General features: G+C 39.6%; 1 protein-coding gene across 1 annotated transcript in view; it reads right to left on the bottom strand.

The window, feature by feature from the left end:
* ABI3BP (ABI family, member 3 (NESH) binding protein) overlaps positions 1-20498 on the bottom strand; it is a 350074-nt gene that overhangs the window by 11813 nt on the left and 317763 nt on the right. The window contains 1 exon segment of the mRNA XM_006890039.1: positions 18487-18595. Coding sequence (XP_006890101.1) covers positions 18487-18595 — 109 coding nt within the window.

Here is a 20498-nt window from a genome sequence, read left to right as displayed (position 1 = left end):
GCATGATGCCCTTCTCCAAGGACTTGTACCTCCTTGCAATCCTAACTATGTGAGACAGAGCTTCAAAATCCTTGCCTCCAAGAAGCAGCCTCATTTCATTCTCGCCAGGACAAGCCCATTTGTTCTCTTAACAGTACATATGTTCAGTACTCTTCTCCAGCACCATAACTCAAAGGCATTGACTCTTCTTCTATCATCCTTAGTCACTGTCCAGCTCTCTGATGCATAGCGAGTAATTGCAAAGACCATGGCCTGGATTAGGTGCACTTTATTCTCTAGACTTACATTGTTACACTTCAGTACTTTGAAGAGTTCCCTGGCAGAAGGTTTTCCCAATGCAATTTGGCTTTTATTTCCTGACTGCAAGTGCCAAAATTGTAGACAACCATAGTCCTTGTTGTTGAATATCCTCAAGTTGGATCTTACCAATAGCTGATCCTCTGGCAGGTTTTCAGAGGCTATTAATTGCAGGGGAGGAGATTGCTCATCCTTCTCCAGCTGAGCAACTGGTGGATTAAAACTGCACACCTTTGGGACTGTACTGCAGCTTCTTGCCACTAGGCCACCAGAGATCCCTTAGTGACTTAGCATAGGCCTTGTTGTTGTCGTGTGCTGTCGAGTTGCTGGAGACTCATAGCAACCCAAAGTACAACAACCCTAACCCCTACTCTAGCCAGTGCCAATCTTATTGTCTCTGACACACCCATCTCCATTACCCCAGTCACTGAGTCAATCCATCTCAACAATGGTCTTCCTCTCTTGCACTGTCCCTCCACGCTCCCAAGCATGACGTCTCTCTCCAAGGACTGGTCCCGCCTTGCAACAGTATGTCAGACGAAGCTTCAGATTCCTTGCCTCCAAGGAACAGTCTGGTCTTACCTTCTCTAAGACGAACTTGTTTCAACAAGTTTGTTCTCTTAGCAGTCCATGGTATATTCAATACTCTTCTCTAGCACCACAGCTCAAAGGCATCAAGTCTCCTTCTAACATCCCTAATCATTGTCCAGCTTTCTGATGCATAGCAAGTAATTGCAAAGACTGTGTTCTGGAAAAAGCACACCTTTATGTCCAGCCTGAGATCTTTGCTCTTCAGTACTTTGGAGAGGTCTCTGACGGCTGACTTTCCCAATGCAATTCATCTTTTAATTTCCTGGCTGCCGGTCCCAAGTATGTTGATTGTGGAGCCAAGCAAACTAAAGCTGTTAACAATCTCAATCTCTTCACTATCTATCATGATATTGCCAATTGGCCCAGTGGTGAGAATCTTGGTTTTCTTGATGTTGAGCTACATCCATATTGATTACTGCAGTCTTTGATCTTCTGCAAGAAACGCTTCAGATCATCCTCTGTTTTAGCAAGGAGGATTGTGTCATCTTTGTGATGCAGACTGTTGATAAGTCTACCTCCAATCTGGATGCCACATTTATCCTCATAGAGCCCACCCTCCGGATAGATAATCTGTTCTGCATATAGATTGAAAAGGTATGGAGATAGTACCCATCCCTGGCACACACCCAAAGGTGGTGCCTACCTGGTGGTTTGAATCCATGAGCTGCTCAAAGGAGAAAGATGGACAGTCTTTTCTTGTATAGTTTATTGCCTCCAAAGCCCACTAGATGGTCAGCTATGATTCTGACTTGATGGCAGTAAGTTTGAGCAATTTTTTTAGAGGTTAAAGGCATAGTAAATTGTTTATTGGTAAAATTGAAAACTTAGCAAATAAATCTCTCTGCTTGTCACAATAATAAGAGCCGGAGTTGAAAAAGAAAAAGGAACAAACTCATTCAGCATTTCTTAAGCTGAAGGAACAGAAGAATAAATTTAAGCTGTGAGCTGCATTACTTAAGGATGCTGTGGGCAAAATGTTGAATGACCCAGAAAGCATCAAAAGAAGATGGAAGAAATACATAGAGTCACTATACCAAAAAGAATTGGTTGACACAGAAGAATTTCATGAAACAACATATGATCAAGAGCTTTTGGTAATGAAGGAGGAAGTTCAAGTGGCTCTGAAGGAATTTGGCAAAAAGAGGCCCCCAGGAATTGACAGCATACCAATTGACATATTTCAAACAGATGTTGCCCTGGATGTGCTTAGCACGTTGTGCAAAGAAATCTGGAGGATGACCACCAGGCCAACTGGCAAGAAGAGATCCATATTTGTTACCATTCCAAAAAAAGGTGGCCCAACAGAATGTGGAAATTATGGAACAATATCATTAATATCACATGCAAACAAGATACTGCTGAAAATTATCCAAAAATGACTAGAACAGCACATCAACAGAGAATTGCCAGATGTGCTGGCTGGGTTTAGAAGAGGCCTTGGAACTAGGGAGATCATAGCCAATGTTAGATGGATCTTAGCTTAAAGCAGAGAGTACAAGAGGAATGTCTATCTGTATTTTATTGACTATACAAAGGCATTCGACTGTGTGAAACACAACAAACTGTGTGAAGAATGGGAATCTCAGAACTCTTGGTTATGCTTATCTGAAACCTATACTTGGACAAGGAAGCAGTCATCACAACAGAGCAAAGAAATATTGCATGGGTCAAAATCAGGAAAAGTGTACACTTGGGATGCATCCTACCTCCATACCTTCTCAATCTATCTGTAAGCAGGTCATCCTTGTGGCTGGGCTTTAGGAGGCAGAATGTGGCATCAAGATTGGAGGAAGACGCATCAACAACCTGCATTATGCAGTTGATACAACATTGCTTGCCAAAACTGAGGAGTACCTGAGGCATTTGCTGCAGAAGGTCAAGGATTACAGCCTTCAATATGGATTGGATCTCAGTATCAAGAAGACAAAGATTCTTGCCACTGGGCCAACTGGCAGCATCATGAATTATGGAGAAGTAATGGAAATTGTTAACAGCTTCCCCTTGCTTGGCTCCACAATTGACATTCTTAGTACCAGCAGCCAGGAAATCAAAGACAAATTGCATTGGGGAAAATCTGCTGTCAGCAATCTCTCCAGAGTACTAAAGAGCAATGATGTCAGTCTAGAGACTAAGGTGCACTTGATTCAGGTCATGATCTTTCCAATTACTTGCTATGCATCGGAGAGCTGGACAATAACTAGGGATGATAGGAGAAGAGACAATACCATTGAGTTGTGGTGCTGGAGAAGAGTATAGACTATACCTTGGACTGGTAAGAGAACAAACAGGTCTGTCCTAGAGAGGGTAAAAACATTTTGCTCCTCAGAGAAGGATATCATGTTTGGAAGGAGAGCATAAGAGAGAAAGACCCAGGATGAGATAGAGTGGCTCAGTGACAAGGATAATGGAGGTAGATGTGCCAGAGAAAATGAAATTGTCTCAGAATAGACCAAGATTCAGAGCTCTTGTATATGAGACACAATGAGTTGAAGTAGACTTGACAGCACATAATAACATATAAAACTGAAGAATTTCTAAAACTCCAAAATACTACTTTACAGGAGTGGGATAATGAAGTTTAAAGGTCTAAAGTCAGGGACCCTTGGTATGTTTAAGTAGAATAGTCTGAAAATGAAGCCTTAACTCCATTTTCATGTTTGGACATGAGACTAGAATCCCTGTTGAATTTTAAAGCCAATTATCATCAATTCCTCTAGATGCTGGCCTAACCATATACCCTGAAAGGGACCTGCCTTTTCTCTGAGGTCTGGTTGGGGCAGGATATCACAATCTATTTCCAGAGAATGTTTCTCCTATAACTAAATGGATGCAACATATAATAGCTTATAGCCACAAGGCCTTGATATATTCTATTATTGATATGTCTTCACAGTGGACTCCCAGAAACAGACAATTGAGAAAGCCATTTTAATGACACGTTAACAGAAAAACCTGCCCTTGTCCTGTGACTGACTGTCCTGAAATAAAGTGAATACAGTTATCCCCTTGTATGTTATCCTAATTGATGTGTTATTCACCTGCCCCTGCTTTTAGAGTCTTGCCTTTGAAACCCTTGATTGTCTTTTAGCCAGTTATAACACTCCTGAGTCAACTATACTGGAATGCTCTTTTCTTCATTGTTTGATAGTATAGCTGAGAGAGCCACTCTCTGAAATTAGACTTTCTCTAGGCTTTCAGTATCTTACTTCCATGTTTATGGAGTGTGTGTTTTCAATCTAGGAGAAGAAGAAAGTCCAGCTTGAGACAAATTGTTAAAACCAGCACACATATTTAAAAAAATATATCAATTCATGTTGTTGTTGTCATCGTTGTTAAGTGCCATGGAGTCATAGCCAACTCATAGAGACCCTATTAACAAAAGACCTGAACACTTGTATGACTCTCATCCTTTCTCCAGGTTCATAGGGTTTCCAGAGGCAGGCTATTTTAGAAGTGGATGCCACTCCTGCTTCCAGGAGTTGTTGTAATTGGGGAGCTCCACCAAACACTGTCCACCATGGGTAACTATTAGCACATTTGACACATTAGTGTCACAGTGTTCAGCTTCACAGCAACCACAAGGTACCTCTGTACGGCAAGTAGACAGACCAGGGCTATACCACCTAGAAGAATGCATCTAGCTCTCAGCCTGCAGGTGAAGCCAAACATTTCAGCATTTTAAAATTCTGGCACACCCAAATGCTGGTGGACCATGAGCCAGAGACCCCCAATTCATCTGGCAAGTCCCATCTGCTGACATCCACTTGGGACAAAAAGAAAGTCATAAGAGCCCTGAGCTTACATGTCCGTCCTCAAGACTCCTCAATTCATATAGAAATGAAAAACCAGAGTCTTAGGGGGGAAAAATTGGAGTTGGTAGTTTTGAAGGAGACTTCTTTATCAGAGACAATTCCTTTTAGGATTGATCCTGAGGCTGGGAGAGGTGATAACAGCATCTATTTGTGCCCATTAAGCTGAGCTTTCATTGTCTGATGAATTACTTTTTTGGTGCTCTACACAATCAAAGAAACTTCTCTAGTAACAAATGATAGAAATGTTCCCTGAAATTACAGTCTTTGATGAATTACTTTTTCGATGTGTGATTTGAGTGAGAGTTTACAAAGCATATTGGCTTTTCATTCAATCATTCATACACATTTTGTTTTATAAGATTAAAATATTCTAATGTCTGACCATCCACTTATTGTATATTGCCTTTTCCTACACACATCTTATTAAGTATCTCTTATATGTTAACTTTTAGTTCCATTTTCCTCTATTTCCATTCTTGGGAACCATCCAAGAATGAATCTGCATGATATATGATTGAGTATTATGGTTAGCACAGGAATCCAGAATTAAGGTTGCATAGAGAAGTGTACTCGGGGTGGGGGGTGGGGGGAAGGGATGTGGGAATTATATACTAATGAAGGAATTTTTTTTCTTTTTTTCTTCGGAGGGGGAAGCAAGCTGGTAGGGAGGGGTGGGCAGGGAGAAAAGTGCGACAATGAATGAATGGAAATCCAAAACCTCTGTAAATGTCTATTAAAATTAATAATAATAATAATACCACCAAAACTTTCTCTAGCATTCTATAATAGAGATCTTAAATAATATTCTTTTGTAATTTACTTCTTTAACTCAGCATGGTGTCTTCTAGATTAATTCAGGTTATGTGGTGTTTCCAGGTATTTGTTTTCTAGTTTGCAAGCAGGGGTGGCATCCACCTCCTAAACAACATGCCCCTGGAAACTCCATGACTTTTATAAATGCCAATAGCTATAGAAAGGCCTTTTGTTCATAGAGTCACTATGAGTCATACTCGACTCGAAGGCAATCAACAACAACTGTGTTGCATAGTACTTCACAGTGAAAATATACTATTGTTTGTTTATCCATTTTCCCTTGGATGGACGCATGGGTTGTTTGCATCTCCTTGCTATTGTATATAATGGTGAAGTGAATGTGGATGTGCATTATGAGTTCATGTTGTAGCTCTTATTTCTTTAAGTAAAATATTTAGCCATGAGATTGCTGGATTAAATAATACTTCTATTTGTAATCTCCTAAGGAAAGTGGAATTTCTTTCTAAGGTAATTTGAAAGTAATTTAATTATATACTCCCTCTTCACTAAAATAGGGAACTCTAGGTCTGTCCATTGGCTGTACAGAGGTAACTCGTGGTTACAGTGATGGTAAACACTGTGACACTGATGTGTCAAATGTGAGAATGGTCACCCATGGTGGACAGTGTTTGGTGGAGCTCCCTGATTAAACAAGCTTGGAAACAGGAGTGGAATCCACTTCTGAAATAGCTTGCCTCCGGAAACCCTATGAACTTGGAGAAATGATGAAAGTTATGCAAGTGTTGAGGTCTTTTGTTCAGAGTCACAATGAGTCATCTACGACTCAATAACACTTAACAACAACAGTGGCATTAGGGAGCTCTCATGGCCTAATGGCAAGAAACTGTGCTGCAATCCTGAAGGCATGAGTTTCCAGGCCACCAGCTGCCCTGCGGGAGAAAGATGGGCAATCTCCTCCCACGTGATTAACTGCCTCTGCAAACCCACCAGAGGGTCAGCTGTGGGTCTTTTCTGACTTGATGGTACACACCAAGTGGCATTACTGTACCTGTCACATATAAGGACATTGTGAAGGCCTATGGGTATAGATAAGGAACCTAAGGGCTGATCTGAGGGAACCCTGAGAGGATGTTGCTGTTCTCAGGTACAATCAAGTGCAGTGAGACTCACAATGACACTATGAACAATGAATCTGAACTCTGTCCTAAGCTTGTGCCATTTTCATCATCTCTGATATACTTGAGTCCGTTGCTACAGTTACTATGTCAATGTATCTTGTTGTTTTCTCTCTTTCACTGGTCTTCCACATTTCCTACTATGATGTCCCTTGACCAGGAATAGTCCCTTTTAACAACATGCCCCCAAAATGTGAGATGAAGCTTTGCCATTTTTGCATCTAAGGAGCACCTGACAGCACCTTTCCCACGACATATTTGTTTGTTCTTTGGCAATCGACGTACTTTTCATTCAGTACTTTTATCCAGCATCACAACTGAAAAACATTGATTTTTCTTGCCATCCTTATTCATTATCTAGCTCTCAAGCACATAGCAAGAATAGGCCTAAATCAGGAATAGAAGAGACAGATAGAGAGAAGCAGGGACTCTGAGGTGTGAGGGATCATAAATCTGCCCATTATGTCTTTGGAGACATTAGCTGTGTCCAGAAATGCTGGAACCAGGCTATACTGTTACCATATCTTTCCTCTACGGTCTCCCTTGATTCCAAGGCAATCTAAAGTAAAAAGTAATAAAAAGTATATAGTGATGTGAGAGGAAGAATTTTCCTCTTTATAGACTAGTGACGGTCCATGCTGTTAAAGAGCTTTCCTTTTTGCCTGATGAAAAGTTGCTGAACTGAGGAATCATCTCAATTTCTTCCTCCTTTAGCAAGGAAGGAATTGCTCTCCTTCTGCCCACAGCCATCATAAAATGATATAAAATGTCTGATGCTCTGGCAGCCTCTTTTACTTCTTTCTACAAAGCCCAGGAGGAGAGATGTTGAGAAGTTAACACAAAGTCTGCAGAGACCAGGATTTCACAATAGGCCTGTGAAAAGGGCCTAATAGCTGTTCCACATGCCTCCTTCCCTCAGCCAGATTTACAGTTCCTAAGAAGTTGCTGCCCATGTTCCAGCTAACCTTCCGAGCCAATAATTTTATTAAATCAAACCACCTAAACAACAATCCCAAACTGTCTCTGCTGCCAGCTACAGGACATTGGTGGGCTTTAGTCTTTAAGAAAGAAATGTTCTCTAAAGTCCTCCCAAACCACAGAGGACAATAAAAGTACTTGAGCAGATTAAGTGAATTTGATTTATCTTAATTACCCAGACAGAGTATATTTTCCATAGGAAATTGCTAGGCCACATGTATGTCTGGCATACATAATGAATTCTTCAGCTTTTCTATCAAGCGAGGAGAGATGTGGGCTCACTGGGAGATAGGAGTGGGATTAATGGGGTTTTTTGAGTGCAAGGTGATTGTGTCCAGATGTGCTGTCCAAACAGCTCCTCAGGAGGTACTGAGCCCATCAGTGGATTATCTAAACGTGTGCTGAAAACCATCTATCTAGAGACAAAGTGCAGCCCGAGAGAGAGTCAAAGATCACTAGTTTACCTGAACAATCCTGTGTATTGAAGGATTGACCAAGGTTTTGGTTCTGTTTTCAGTTGTTCTACTTCCAATGACTGCGCATGGCTAGAGAGAGGCCTTAGAATTATATCATCTTAGGTTGGAGAGTGAATTTAAAGATGATCTAGTGCCCACTTTCAGCTGTCCTTTTAAGTAGTAGTGCAAAATGGAATAAAGACACATACTCTATTCCTCTGTTCAATGGTGCAAATGCACCTGGCTGCTAACCAGAAGGTTGAAGGTTCAAGCCCAGTCTCTGGTGCCCTGAACAAAAGATCTGATGATCTACTCATGGGAAGTCTACCTTTAAAGCACTGCTCAATTCTGACATGTAGGGGGCTGGCTACCAGAAGTCAGAATCAAATTGCTGGTGGCTAGTTACTGGTTTCTGTACAGAGAAGTGAAAAGAATCATAGTGGCGTTTAGAAACAAAGCAACTGTCCTTACGAAACAGAGCCCCTTCTCAATCTTTTGTTATGCCAAGCAGAGTCATGCACTGTCCAAAAAGATGAAGGACTGGTGTGATACAGAAATGACTGGTATACTTTTATAAATATGGGTCAGGAAAGATTACTCTCTTATTTCCCAACCTCTCTAATGCCTAGAGAAATGACCTTTAGTGACACAACGGTAGTGATAGTGCTTCACCATGGTAGATGTGGAGGGCAACTTCTGTATTACAGTCTATGTTCCCCAAAATGTCTCCCTCACCACTAACCATACATTTTCTTCAGCTTATTACTACAATGCATCCACTGCTAATCGGAACATGGAATGCACAAAGCATGACTGCAAAATCATTTGATATTGTAAAAAAAGAAATGGACGCATAAAGATTGATGTACTGAGCAAGCTGAGCTGGACTGGCATTGGCCACTTTGAAACTGAAAATCATATGATCTACTGTGCTGGGAATGAAGAAAAGTGGGGTTGCATTTATAGACTAAAAGACCATTTCTAGATCCATCCTGAAGTGATGGAGTCATTGTGACTAACAGGATATTATCCATACACATACAAGGGAGAACTGTTAATATTACTATCATTAAAAGATATGTGCTTAAGAGGAGGAAATGGAAGATTTATACTGACTTCTGCAGTCTGAAATAGATCTAACATGCAACCAAGATTCATGAATAATAATTGGTGACTGAAATGCAAAAACTGAACACCAGAAAGAAGGACCAGTAGTAAATATGGACTTGGTGAAAGAACGAGGCTGAAGATTAAATGGTGTAATTTTGTACAATCAATAATTTATTCATTGCAAGTAATTAAATATATATAACCAAAACACATGGACTACATAAAAATCAGATTGATTACATCTGTGGAAAGAATCACTGGAGAAGTTCAATATGAGCTGTAGAATCCAGGCCACATGCTGACTGTGGAACAGACTATATTAACTATTCATCTGCAAGTTCAAATTGAAGCTAAAGAAAATAAAATTCACTAGAACAAAAATAAAATCTTGAGTCTATCCTACCTGAATTAAAAAACCATTTCAAGAACAAGTTTGAAGCATTGAACATTAATGAATGAAGACTAGATGAGCTGTGAGATGATATCAAGGATGTCATCCTTGGAGAAAGAAAAAGGTCATTTACTAAGAGAAAGGAGAAAGAAAACACAAAGACAGAAGTGAAAGAGACTCTAAATATTGTACTAGTACATTGAGAAGTCAAAATAAAGAGAAGAAATGATAAAATTAGAGAGTACAACAGAAGATTTCAAAGGGAAGCTCATAAAGACAAAACATTATAGCAAAATGTGCAAAGACCTGGAATTGAAAATTTAAAAAGTGAAAAAAAAAACACTCTATAGTTCACAAGCAGAAGGAATTGAAGGGGGGGGAAATTAAGCTTCAAATTTCAATACTTAGATGCTATGGGAATAAATCTTGAATAATCCAGGAAGTATCAAAAGAAGACAAATGGAATACCTAGAGTCACTGTAACAAAAAGAACTGGATGATACAGAATCATTATAAGTAGCAGCATATGAATAAGAACTAATGGTAATAAAGTTTCAAACTACTTTGAAGGAATTGGCAAAAAAATAAGGCTTCCGGAATTGATGGAATATCAACTGATATATTTTAAGAAACAGATGCAGCACTGGATATGTTCACCGTGTTGTACCAAGAAATCTGAAAGACAGTGACCTGCCCAACTGACTGAAAGAGATTCATATTTATTCTCATCCCCAAAAAAAGGTGAGCCAACAAAATGTAGATATCATAGAACAATATTATTAATATCACATGCAAGCAAAATCTTGCTGAAGATTATCCAAAAACTACTAGAACAGTACGCTGTCAGAGCATTGTGAGAAATATAAGCTGGATATAGAAGAGGCCATGATACTAGGGATATCATTGCTGAATGTCATATGGATCTTGACTGAAAGCAGTGGATGTCTATTTGTGTTTTATCAGCTGTGCAGAGGCATTGGATTGTGTGGACCACAACCAACTGTGGCTAAACTTGAGAAGAATGGGAATCCCAGAACACTTGATTGTGCTCGTGGGAAACCAAACCAGGAAGTTATTGTCTGAACAGAGCAAGAGAGCACTCCGTGATTCAAAATCAACAAAGGAATGCATCAGGGATGTATTCTTGCTCCTTACTTTTCAATCTATCTGCTGAACAAATAATTTGAGAATGCATTTAATTAAGAAGAATGTGGCATCAAGATTGGAAAAATACTCATCAACAACCTGTATTATGCAGATTACAAAACCTTTCTGGCTAAAACTGAGGAGGACTTGAAGCACTTGTTACAGAAGATCAAGGAATGCAGCCTTCAATATGGATTGCATCTCAAAATGAAGACAATAAAATCTTCACCAAATGCAGCATCATGATAGATGGAGAAAATGTAGAAGTTAACAATTTCATGTTGTACTGATCCACAATCAACACCTTTGACACCTGCAATCAGGAAATCAAAAGGTGAGTTGCATTGGGAAAATCTGCTTTCAAGGACATCTCCAGAGTACTAAAGAATAATCATGTCAGTCTAAAGATTAAGGTGCACCTGATCCAATTCACAGTCATCTCAATTGCTCTATGCACCTAAGAGCTGAAAAATGACCAAGGATGACAGAAGGATCAATTCCTTTGTGTGGTGGTGCTGAAGAAAAGTACTGAATATTGTATGGACTTCCAAGAGAACAAACATTCTGTCTTGGAGAAAGTGAATCCAGGGTGCTCCTTAGAGGAAAGGATAATAAAACTGTCACACTTGGGCATGGTGTCAAAAGGGGCCAGTCCCTTGGAAGGGTAGAAGTCAGCACAAGAAAGACAGACCCTGGATGAGATGGATTGACAGAGTGACTGTGGGAGTGGGTTGAGGTGTGTCAGAGATGGTGAGGTTGGCTCAAAATTGGGCTAGGCTCAGAGCCTTAGTTCATAGGATCACTGAATCATAGTGGACTTGATAGCAAATAACATAAGTCATGATGTACAGATCTCCTCAATCATTTACATTTTATTAGTTTGGTTCCTTTTTCTGTGCAGTCTTGAGAAAGTGCACAGATTCTAGTAAGGAATCAGGATGGGGCTGGGGGAGTAGAAGCAAGGAGAGAATGCAGGGGTTTGTCTCAGTGGCATCTCTAGGATTGGTGTCAGTGCTGCAACTCATGATGTCACAATACCTGCACCCTCCCCACCTCCATGGACCTTCTCCCACACCAGACTACACTGAATTTACTAGCATTAGTTGTTGATATTATGTGCTGCTAAGCCACTTGTGACTCATAGCGACCCTATGTACAAGAGCCCTGAAACCTGCTCTAATGTAAAGTGCCAACTTCACTGTCTCCACCACACCTACCCTCATTTCCCCAGTCACTGAATCAATCCATCTCAACAATTGTCTTCCTCTCTTTCTCTGCCCTCCACCCTTCCAAGCATGATGTCCCTCTCCAAGGACTCTCCTTGTAGCATGCCCAAAGTATGTCAGACTATTACTAGCATTTATTGACAATTTTAATCATAGATTAATATGTGATCTTAGATTATATTAATACAATCCCCAAAATAATTTGATAAAATGTTTCTACATTGAATGACATAATTAGTTAGAACATTATTAGTAACTGAGTAGAAACTTCTTTGACTTTTTCTTTAACTAAGGAGACCTGGTGGCTCAGTAGTTTAAACATTGAGTTGCTAGCCAAAAGGTCAGTGGTTCAAACCCACTAACTGCTATGTGAGAGAAAGATGAAGCAGGCAAACATTAACAGACTTGGAGATTCAATCTGTAGTTTTCTGTCCTGCAAAGTTGCTTTGGGTTAGAATTGACTTGATGGCAGTAGGTTTTGTTTTTTATGTTGTTGGGTTTTTGGTTGTTTTTTGTTTTGTTTTGTTTTTTAAATTACTGTTTCATTTTCAAGAAAAGTTTTTTTATACAGGTTCACAAATACTACTAGTAATTTAGTTGGGAGCTCTGGTGACCTAGCAATAAGGAGTAGAATTGTCAATCCAAAGGCAGGTGGTTCAAATCCACCAGCTGCTCTGCAGGAGAAAGTGGGGCAATCTCTTCCCATGTGATTTATATCTTCTAAATAACCACTGGAAGGTCTGCTGTGAGTCTGTTCTCAGTGGTACATGCCAATAAAACATGATATTATAGCTAAATCAATAGAAAAATTGGCAAGATAGTGACTCTGAAAACACCAATACAGCACCTAAAACAACAGTGCATGCAGATTAAAATACATATGCGCTGAAGTGTCCTTGTAACTGAGTAACAGTGACAACTCTGACCACATGGTATTAAAATTTCAAAAAGTCAATTAACATAGAATTTTAGCATTGTAGTATATTCATACATATAAGCTGGTATACAGAAAAATATTATTGTTATGACTTTGAATATTTTTGCTAAAAAGAGTAAGTTTCTGCTGAAACTTTGCATAAAAATTTAACCAACAGCCACCTTGGTCACCTGCCTCTGACAGTGTCATCTGCTGGTTTTTGTGTCTCCACTCACGGGCACTGTTGATTGTTCCTAGCTGTTATAAGTTCCAAGAATTTTTGAAATGAGGCCAGTAGAAGAAGGGGAACTTCTTTGCCAAAGTTACAAATTTATGTGAGGTGGTTATATTTTTTTTTCCTAAATGTTTTACTTTAAAAACTGTGGCAACAATTAGAGTGCAAATAGAGCAGTTTTGTTGTATGCTGTTGAGTTGGAACTGACCAATAGCTGACCCTCTGGTTTTCAGAGGCAATAAACCTCAACAGAGGAGACTGCTCCTCCTTCTCCTCAACAGCAGCTGGTGGACTCAAGCCACATGCCTTGGGGATTGCAGCAGAATTTCATACGACTAGGCCACCAGGGGGAAGAAAAAAGTAGAAATTAAGGATTGGGGAGGGGATGGATAGGCATGAACACAACTACACATTTTTCACATTCCTACTATTAGAGGTGAGAGGGCACCCCTCTACAGTAAGAGGTAGGGCTGTACTACAGCTTTGCTTCTGCTAATAACAGCTGGCCTGCTTTATCGAACTAAAGAAAGCAGTCTGCTGCCTCACAAATGGCTGCCCAAACAATGCTGTCTCAGAGAAAGTGCAACCAGGGTGCTCCTTAGAGACAAGGAAGAGGAAACTTCATCTCCAATACAGTAGTCGTGTTGTCAGGGTAGACCTTGGAAAAAGGCATCATGCTGGGAAAGGTGAAAGGCAGGCGAAAGAAAGGAGAGAGAGGAGGGAGAGAGAGAGGGAGAGAAAGACACCCTCAAGGAGATGGATTGACACAGTGACTCCAATAATTAGCTTGAGCTTGATGGAGATTTTGAAACTGGTGCAGGACAGGGAACATTCTTTTGTTTATGGAGTCATTAGGAGTCATAGGTGACGTAAGGGATCCAAGAACTTTTTCCTAAACATCACCCCTATGCCACAATAGCTCCAGGCAACCCTCTATTTAGGGAGCTCAACACAAAGGCATATGATTTGAATCTACCAGTTGCTCCATAGGATAAAGATGGGCAATCTCCTCCCAAATAATTTACTGCCTCTGAAAACCTGCTTGAGGGTCAGCTATGGTGGAGGGTTCCAATTCAATGGTACTTGACAACAACCCCACCGACATTGTTCTTTTAGGGAGCTCTGGTGGTGAAGTCTATGGAAAGTTGTATTGTGGACAGTTACCATGTGCAGTAGTCACCATGCCAATCCATCTGGTTGAGGGTCTTCTTCTCCTCTCTCCAAGGAATAGCCCCTCCTAGCAACATGTCCAAAGTATGTGAGGCGAAGCTTCATCATTCTCTCCTCCAAAGAGCACTCTGATGCACCCTCTCCAAGATGTATTTGTTTGTTTTTTTGACTGACCATGGGATGTTCAGTGCTCTTCTCCAACACCACAGCTCAAAGGCGCCAATGCTTCTGTCATTTTTATTCGTCGTCCAGCTCTCAGATGCATAGCAAGTGATTGGAAGGAGACTATGGCCTGAATCAGACACAATTTAGTCCTCAAACTGACATCATTACTCCTCAATACTTTGGAGAGGTCCCTAATACAGATTTTCACAGTGCAATGTGTCTCCTTATTTCCTGATTGCTGGTACCAAGGGTGTTAACTGTGGAACCACTCAAGATGAGCCACTTATAGACATGAATGCCCTCAAAGTAGTGCCATGAGGTAAAAGTCGGTACGGAATCTTTTTTTTTTTTCTTTTCGAGAATTTCTAAACTTACTTTTGTATTACTATTTAAGGGAAGTTTGGTGACTTAGTGGTAAGGAGTTGTGCTGCAACCCTGAAGGCATGCAGTTCAAATCCTCCAGCTGTTCTGTGAAAAAAAGATAGGCAATCTCCTGCTATGTGATTAAACTGCCTCTGAAAACCTGCTGGAGGGTCGGCTGTGGGTTGGTTCCAATTTGACACTACACAACAACAACAACAACAACAACAATGACATTTTAGTGTCCTTTAGTCTTTGCTGGGCTCAAGGCAAAGGTAGGTTGTAGGAGTTCTTTTTTAAGAAGGACCACTAATTAATATGAGGAAGAAAAAACAAAGCAGGCACCATGAGGACAGATAAAGAGAGCCCCTGGTTTTCTTCTAATAAGAGATAAACTCCAAAAACAGCACACATCTCACTCTTTGTTATTAGGTGCCAGTGATTTCACTCCTTAGGACCAGTCAATGTACAGCAGAAACAAGACTCTGACCTGTGCCAGCCTCATAATTTCCACAAATAGAAACTGGACATGACCCTCCGACTGGTCATGTAATTGCAGAATTAAATACAGCTCAAGCCAACCCTGTCTTTTTCTTAACCACCTAATTGACCCACATAGTTCAGATACCAAAATTGTACCTTTGCTGAAACATTTCTTGGCGAGAAAAAGTTCTTTATTCTTACGTATATTATAGATTCAGCAGCTGCTACTCTAAGTAGCTCTCATATCAAAATTAGTTGTTCCAACTAAAATGAAAATCCAAGTAAGACATACACCAGATTCCACCAATCAGGACCTTGCAATCTTCTGCCCAGGTTTTTTTGGCCAATGAGCCCACCTGTAGCCTGACTTGTACTCCTTGTTCTCCAACCTCTCACTTTTCATTATTTGTAAAAACAGAATTTTGTTCATGATGTACAGTCATGCCATTTTACCCTCTGTGCACACGTACTCCTCTCCAGATACCCCCTTTCACAACCATAATCCCCTAGCTAAACTCCTTTCTACTCATTTTTCCAGCTTCTACCCAAATGTCACTTCCTCCAGGAAGTGTCTTCTAATTTCTCCAGTTTGTAAAGGTGCAAGCCCAATAAGGGATCTGATAGCACCGTTTGCATACTTCTACCAGAGCTCTAACCACTTTGTCTAGAATAATCCATTATTAACTGCCTGCTGCTACACTCAAGGGTAGACACTGAATTCATCCATGTCTGTAGCCATAGCGCCAAGCGCTCCACTGGATACAAAGCTGGCATTTAGCAAATGCTAGTTAGAAGGAAAAACAAAACGTTTATAAGCAAATCAATTTAAAATGTCACTGCAATAGCTGCTTTTGACATTCTGGCCATGAGCAAATAGGTACACTATGAAAAGTGTAGAGGGAAGTGAGATTCAGAAAAGGAACATAGTGAACATTTATAAATTGGATGCTCTCCCATGACTATATTACTACATATTATTAAGAGGGATACTGGGGAATGAACAACAATAAAAATCCAGGAAACTGAAGGGAAACACTAACCGAGTTTTGTAAGTCTAAATCAGGCCTTCCAATTATTTCTTCCTGGCTCAGTCATGGTCAAGGAAGTGAAACCAGAATAGACCTGGATTTTTAAAATGTGAATGGACCAGAATAATAACTGACTGAGAAAAAGAATTACAAGTTGAAGCCCTGATAGAAACGTTCTCTTTCTTAGAAAACAGAAATAGTATATATCACATGTTACATAGCAACCAAATCTCTTATCTGTGGGAGTTTGAGTAGTCAGAAACAAGGTGCCCCAGTCAAAGATGGCGGCCAACCCCCATGCTTCCATGTTCACCCAAACATCCAACACCATTACACCCTTGAGAGGGCTCACTACACCTCTTCCAAGCATCTTATTCTACAGTTTCTACCCATAATTGTTTTTCCTATTCTGGTTATTGTTCTAGACTAGTAAAACATTTAAAAATTGTGTTTGTTCCTTAGCCATGATTGAACTGGGGAAAACTGTTTAAAGCCCTGCTCCAAATCTGCCTTTTAAAAAACATATGAATTAAGTGGAGTTTCCTCTTTTGTTCTTTTCTAAAAATATTTTATGGTAAAAATATGTTTCTCCCTACGAATCTATCTAAGTAAAGAGAACTAAGATCATCAAATAGACTTTTACTGAAATGGGCTTTTGCTTATTTTGGCTTATTTAAATCCTTTACAAAACTTTAACACTTGCACAATTTTCCATGGTACAGATCAAAACAAAGAACCATAAGCAAAAATTGACTTTGTGGGGAAGAATCTCTTTTTTTTATTCTGTGCAGAATTCAAGTTTACACACAGGAAATCATTTGCAGCGAAGTGGAAGCACTGTTTCCCTTTAAACTATGCTTTGAAGGCGTAGTTCATAGATAATTGCACTACTAACATAATGGCATCAGGTCCACAGAAGAAAGACAATCTCCTCTCATGCAATTTACAACCTCCAAAAACCCACTGGAGATTCAAGTATGAGTTGGTCCCAACACAATAGCAATGAGTTGAGTTTTTTGGGTTTTTTTCTTTGAAAGATTAAGATAGAACCTTCCCATTGCCTAAGTCAAAATAGGCTCATAATTAGTATTTATCCAAGTAAATTGATATATATTGATGATAATTGATAAAGGGGTAAGAAGTTTAAAAAAATTTCCAGATTCCAGACCTTTCCATTCTGCATTTCCAGAAATGTCTAAGCTCTTTCAGTAATAAAATGAGGTGATAAAATGATGAGTATTTTAGATTTAATGTACTTATCATCCTCCAAACTTTGGTATTTAAAATCCACATTTAGTATCCATGACATTATGGACTAATTTGTGATTCTCCTGAGATTTGCTGAACTCTCAATCCTTATACCTGTGCATGTAACCTTGTTTGGCAACAGGGTCTTTGAAGATGTTACTAGCTAACATGAAGTTACATGACAGTAGGGTGTATCCTAACCTTATTGGAGTAGTGTTCATATAAAAGAGAAAAAACACAGGAGGGACAGACAGAGGAGAGACTACTATGCAATGATAAGCAAAAGGAATGTCCAGTGCTACCAGAAGCTGAGAAAAACAATCACAGTCTGAAAAACAAACATGCGCCCACCAACTCCTCACTGCAGACTCTACTCCCCAGAACTGTGAGCCAATACATTTCACTTGCTTAAAGCTACCGACTTAGTGGAGCCGTAGGAAATGAATACAAATGACTTTCTGCATATTGTGCTCCCAGGTATATTGTTACCTACAGTCCTCAAGAGGTGTAAACAATTAACTGCTCAACTGAAAGGGTAAAGGTTGGAGGTTTCAGTCCACCTACCCGTGTCTCAAAAGAAAAACCTGGAAATCGAATTCTGAAAAATCAGTCATTGATAACCTTATGAAACACAACTCTACTCCGACACACATGGGACTCCCATGAACTAGAATCAGCTTGAGGGCAACTTGTTTGGTCTATATTGCTAACTTATTTTGACAGCTCTTCCATTCATACCAAGACTTTGCATATTGTTGAACTCCAATACACATGATTTCAGAGATATTTAATGTTCATTCAGAAAGCAAAAAATGAACACAAATACAGCCTTCCTAAAGACAGAGAAGGTGACTTAATTTCACTCCTTGATGATAGCTTTGCCTTTTGCACCCTCAGCATTCACATGGAATAGCATGGTGGCTTACCTTGTGTTTGGCTTCAAGTTTTCTACCGTGGAGAAGGTTTGATTTGTAATTTGAATAGACTTGTTCTTCCCATTGAACGTTCCATTTTCTCTGGATATAACTTCATATTCTGAAAAGTGAAAACCCAACAGATACTTGCTTTCGTATTCTAATTGAGTTAGCTGCATGTAAAGCTAACAGTGGAATAAAGACACTCTTAGAAAAGTGCACTGTCTAGACTGAAACTCTAGACATGTATTTGATATTCTACATTGGAAGATGCAGGTGAGGATGATGAGCAATGGAGGAAGGCTGCAAAAAACTTTCAATAGTTTCTCATTGAACATTTCTGCAAGTGAAGACCTGGAACCAGTGAAGATGGAACACGCTGACAAATAATTAAAATGCCTGTTATTTTACCAGGTTAGCCAGATAAACATTGTTGGAAAGTCAGTGTTAAAAAATAACCTTATGAGGAGTGTGTCTGAGTAAAAGGCATGTTTTCTGCTCTACAAGGCTTTATAATGTACTTGAGCAAAAGGCTAGGAACACTTAATATATGGTTTTCTGTTAAAATCTTCATAGCAGCAAATAATAGTTAATCAAATAATGACCTATATTTCTCAATACCTCACTATTCTCAACTTTGTTACTGTTATGTCCATTAAGTCAGAACTTACTCATAACTGACTTTCCAGTGGGTTTAAGAGGCTGTAAATTGCTTTGGAGGAGACTGCCCATCTTTATTCCATGGAGCAGCTGGTGGATTTGAACTATGTGCCTTTGGGTTGGCAGTATAGTTCCAAATCTACTAGGTACCAGAGTTCCCTATTTTGAGCTCATTATAGAATTTCTGTACCTATACATAGAGGAGGCTTCCTTGATAATACTTTTTGTACTTGAGGGAAAAAAGTCATGGAGGTCAACATAACTTAAGGCATGTTTCCATGCACTTGAAGAGCTAATTGAGAGAGAGAGAGAGAGAGAGAGAGAGAGAGAGACTTTGAGAAAACAGTTCACAAAGTTAATGACTTTCCCCTGCTTTCATTTAGGTTTTAACTTAATTCATGTGGCATGGTTATATAGAGAACTGAAAAGTAAAGCAAAACACTAACTGACAAACAACATAAAAGTGCTCTCCAAGTCCGCTCCATCAATATGAAGAAATGCATACGGTGATGAGTCGGCTGCAGAGCATTTGGGAAGGTGCTGGGGATTTCTGCTGCCAGCGCTGAGACCAAAGGTATGAGATGGGTATTGGAAATAAAACTACAACAATAAAATAACTGAGAGGGCTATATAACTAATTTTTATTTTGAGAGACTGTTTAAAATTTTTAAAGTTTATTTTATTATTTTGTGTGTGTGTGTACCATCAAATCTGATCTTACTGGTACAGGAAGAGATTGTCCCTTCCTCTCCAGCAGAGCATCTGGTGGATTCAAACTGCATACCTCTGGGATTATAGTGCAGCTTCTTGTCACTAGGCCACCAGAGATCCAGAGAGACATTTTTATAGTATACACTGACTCATGCTTTTTGACATATTTAAGTTTGAAAGGCCAGGTTATTATACAAAACTCAGCATTGTAGGAAAATGGATAATGACCATGACAGACTACGAAGTGGAAAGGGAGGATGACTACATCATTACATAACTGCCAAGCTGCATCATTATGTAATTACCAAATTTGGTCACTGAATAATTGGGAAGGGCCATCATTCCATTAATTGCCAAACCACTGGAAATTATGGGCTGTATAAATTGACACATCACCTTAACCATCCCAGAGTTACTCTCACCTTGAAACTTAACCTTTGTTACTATCAGAGGCCAATTACTAATGTCCAAAATAATCAGAGAGTAGATTTTTTTATCACTGCAGTAAATGCCAAATGTGCAATAATGAAATAGTTGATAACTGAAGATTAGGCGTATTTTAAACAGCACATCAGCAGAGAACTGCCGGAAGTCCAGGCTGGGTTTAGAAGGGGTCGTGGTACTAGGGATATTGTTGCTGATGTTAGATGGAT

Source organism: Elephantulus edwardii, unplaced genomic scaffold, assembly GCF_000299155.1.
Source record: "Elephantulus edwardii isolate Elephantulus edwardi_28Jun2011 unplaced genomic scaffold, EleEdw1.0 scaffold00085, whole genome shotgun sequence".
In the NCBI taxonomy this organism is placed as follows: domain Eukaryota; kingdom Metazoa; phylum Chordata; class Mammalia; order Macroscelidea; family Macroscelididae; genus Elephantulus; species Elephantulus edwardii.
Note: the sequence above shows the minus strand (reverse complement) of the source record. Positions and strands in the feature narration are given on the sequence as shown.